General features: G+C 41.1%; 1 protein-coding gene across 1 annotated transcript; it reads left to right on the top strand.

Moving 5' to 3' along the window:
- The first annotated feature begins 723 nt into the window (after window positions 1-723).
- On the top strand, window positions 724-2,960 carry LOC110638552 (PAN domain-containing protein At5g03700). The gene has a single exon (XM_021789147.2). The coding sequence runs from the start codon at window positions 936-938 to the stop codon at window positions 2,496-2,498; it is 1,563 nt and encodes a 520-aa protein (XP_021644839.2). The 5' UTR covers window positions 724-935; the 3' UTR covers window positions 2,499-2,960.

Raw genomic sequence — 2,960 nt, 5'->3', positions numbered from 1 at the left:
AATTTATTGAAATTGACAGATAATTTTTAATTAAATAGTACCAAGATCATTTTTAAAATTGTGAATTTTCCAATCTAAATTTCAGTCGAGTTAAATAAAAAAAATTTAAAATTTGAAAAGAAAGAAGAACTTTCCATTGGCCTCTTGCCCATGAACAATAAGAAAAGCTTATGCTTTGACAAGCAAAGGTGAGAGAAGCTGGCATTAGACATGGTCTTAAATTCCAGATAGGTCGTTGGTGAAGGAGCTAGCTCACCTCTTTTGACATTTTAGAGTGCCGTTTTACTTGTGCTTTGGGTTGCATTTTCTATCGCCTCATTCCTTCTATACCACCATCACTCAAGGCTAGCCTAACCCTAACTAACCAACAGCTTTAGAATTTTATTTATATGATATAATTGCGTGCTCTCCTATGGCCTATTTTTTCTTACCTCCTTCACCAAAAGCTTGAACATATTAATTTCAGACACATCCTACTTGCGCTAATCCAAGCAAAGTCTTCCCATCCCACTTCCGTAATTAGAGGGTTGGATCATGCATGGATATGAACACATACAAATTTTGAATGAAATATTAAAACAAGCATGTATATTTAATTGATACAAATAATTTATTTTAAGCTTATAACTTCACATGCATGAAAAATTTTTACTTAGCATTCTATGCAAAATAATGTCGTATATAAAAATTGCCTGTGGTTGCATGGATGCATTGTTTTTTTTTTTTCATTAAGAAAGTGGTTGCATGCAAGTTGCAAAAAGCTGATGGAAGAGTTCTTATATATATTAATGTATTTATTTGCTTTCTATGGATCTCCTACCTACAGATGTTAATATCTTTAATATTAAATTCTTCACATTACATCTTATTTGCTTCTTCTTTATAGATATTTGTATTTTAAACCATTATATTTGGATCTTCCTGCCTGTTTCTACATGAATAAAAATAATATATTTTTCTTTCCATCTGTGTCTTCTTTCTTGAGCTCTCTTTCTTTCTATTTCGTCTTTCCACCTTCTTCCGAAATGGGAAGGCCTTTCAACTCGGTGAATGGTTTACGTGCAACACAGCTCCTGTTTATAATCCCCGTTCTCTTCACGTCCACGTGGCCGAACGTTGTGGCTGTTGCCACTCAAGAGCTTCTTGTGGGTTTCAGAGCCTCGCCGAGCCCATCAGTCTCCTCGTTTCAGTCTCTCTTAAATGACTCAACAGGCAATTTCTCTATGGGCTTTCTCCGAGTCAACCGATTACAACTCGCCCTCACGGTTATTCACCTTCCTTCTCTGCAACCACTCTGGCAAGTTAATCCAACAGCCTTGGCTCGCTGGTCAGACCGCACCGAGCTCTTCTTCAATGGGAGTCTTGTAATTTCCGATCCGCACTCGGAGTTATTCTGGTCAACTGGAACCCTAGGTGACAAAGTTGTTCTTCTCAACACTTCAAATCTGCAAATACAGAGGCTGGAAGCCTCTCCCTCGGTGGTCTGGCAAAGTTTCGATTTTCCCACGGATACACTCGTCGAGAATCAGAATTTAACTTCTAATATGTCCCTCGTTTCATCAAATGGGCTTTACTCTCTGCACTTAGGAGACACTTTCATGGCTTTATATGCTAAGTTCGAAGAAAACACACAGCAAATGTATTGGAAACGCAAAGCGCTGGAAGCCAGAGCAGTTATAGTTGAAGGACAAGGTCCGATTCTTGCACGGGTCGAATCGAGCGGGTTCTTGGGTATGTTCCAAACTGGAAACGCTCCAGTAGATGTTCAACCTTTTAACAGCTATCAGCAACCCATCAACAGATTCCTCTTAGTCCGATTAGAATCGGACGGAAACCTAAAAGGATACTTTTGGGATGGATCCACCTGGGCATTGGATTACCAGGCGATTTCTGCCATGTGCGATTTGCCTAGTCCCTGCGGTTCCTACGGTTTGTGCAAACCCGGGTCGGGTTGTTCCTGCTTGGATAATCGCACGGAGTTTAGTTCTGGTGAGTGCCTTGCTGTTCAGTCCGGTCACCTTTGCAGCAACGGAGAAGCTAAAACCAAAATCGACTTCCGCGTTTTGAGAAGGAAAGGGGTGGATTTACCGTTTAAAGAATTAATGGGGTATAAAACGGTGTCGTCTTTGGAACATTGCGAGGGCTTATGTGAAAATAACTGTAGTTGTTGGGGTGCTGTTTACAATAACGCATCCGGGTTTTGTTACTTGGTGGATTATCCGATCCGAACACTATTGGCTGTGGGTGATGAGACCAAGGCAGGGTATTTCAAGCTGAGGAAAGCAACAGGGAGGAAAATGGACGTGGGTGTGGGTGTTGGGATCTTGAGTGGGGCCATGGCGATTCTGGTTGGAGCTATTGGATTTGGGATTTACAGGATTTGGAAGAGGAGGAGAGGGGTCAAACGGATCTTGGTGGAGGAGGATGGGATATCACCCGGGCCGTATAAGGATCTCGGGTCGGCTAGCTTCAGGTCCATTGAAATGGGTACTATGTAGTGACGCAAGGAATGACGTAAGAAAAGGTTGGTGGGGTAGGGTTTGACAGACACTTTGGAGGACACTTTTTGGAGTGAAAGTGAGGTGGGGCCACTGGCTAGGCTTAAGCTTGTTTGATCTTTTTGGGACGTGGGGTCCGGTTGATCTAGATAAATGTGACTGTACAGTGGGTGCTTCTAGATATCGGTACAGTAGAACTTGCCACGTATGACAACTCCTCGATTGTTTTTTCGAAGGAAAATAAAGATTGCTCACTTCACTTGTAGTTGTCGCTATCTGTTTGGAAGGGAGGAAAATATAAAAAGAAAGAAAAGATGGAGAAGGAGAAGAGAGAGGGAAGAAAAGTCTTACCCTTGCTTTGAAAATTACATGCACGAAATTTGGCCAAAATATTATTCTAGCTAGTTATTTGAAAATTTTGAATGATGTTGATTTATTAATTCAATCTCGATTGTTTATGCC

Source organism: Hevea brasiliensis, chromosome 5 (assembly GCF_030052815.1).
Source record: "Hevea brasiliensis isolate MT/VB/25A 57/8 chromosome 5, ASM3005281v1, whole genome shotgun sequence".
Classification (NCBI taxonomy): Eukaryota; Viridiplantae; Streptophyta; class Magnoliopsida; order Malpighiales; family Euphorbiaceae; genus Hevea; species Hevea brasiliensis.
This window is presented reverse-complemented; position numbering and strand designations above follow the sequence as displayed.

What these genes read in the sequence shown, in the direction of transcription:
- LOC110638552 (XM_021789147.2), top strand. Translation starts at nt 936, where the DNA reads ATGAATAAAAATAATATATTTTTCTTTCCATCTGTGTCTTCTTTCTTG.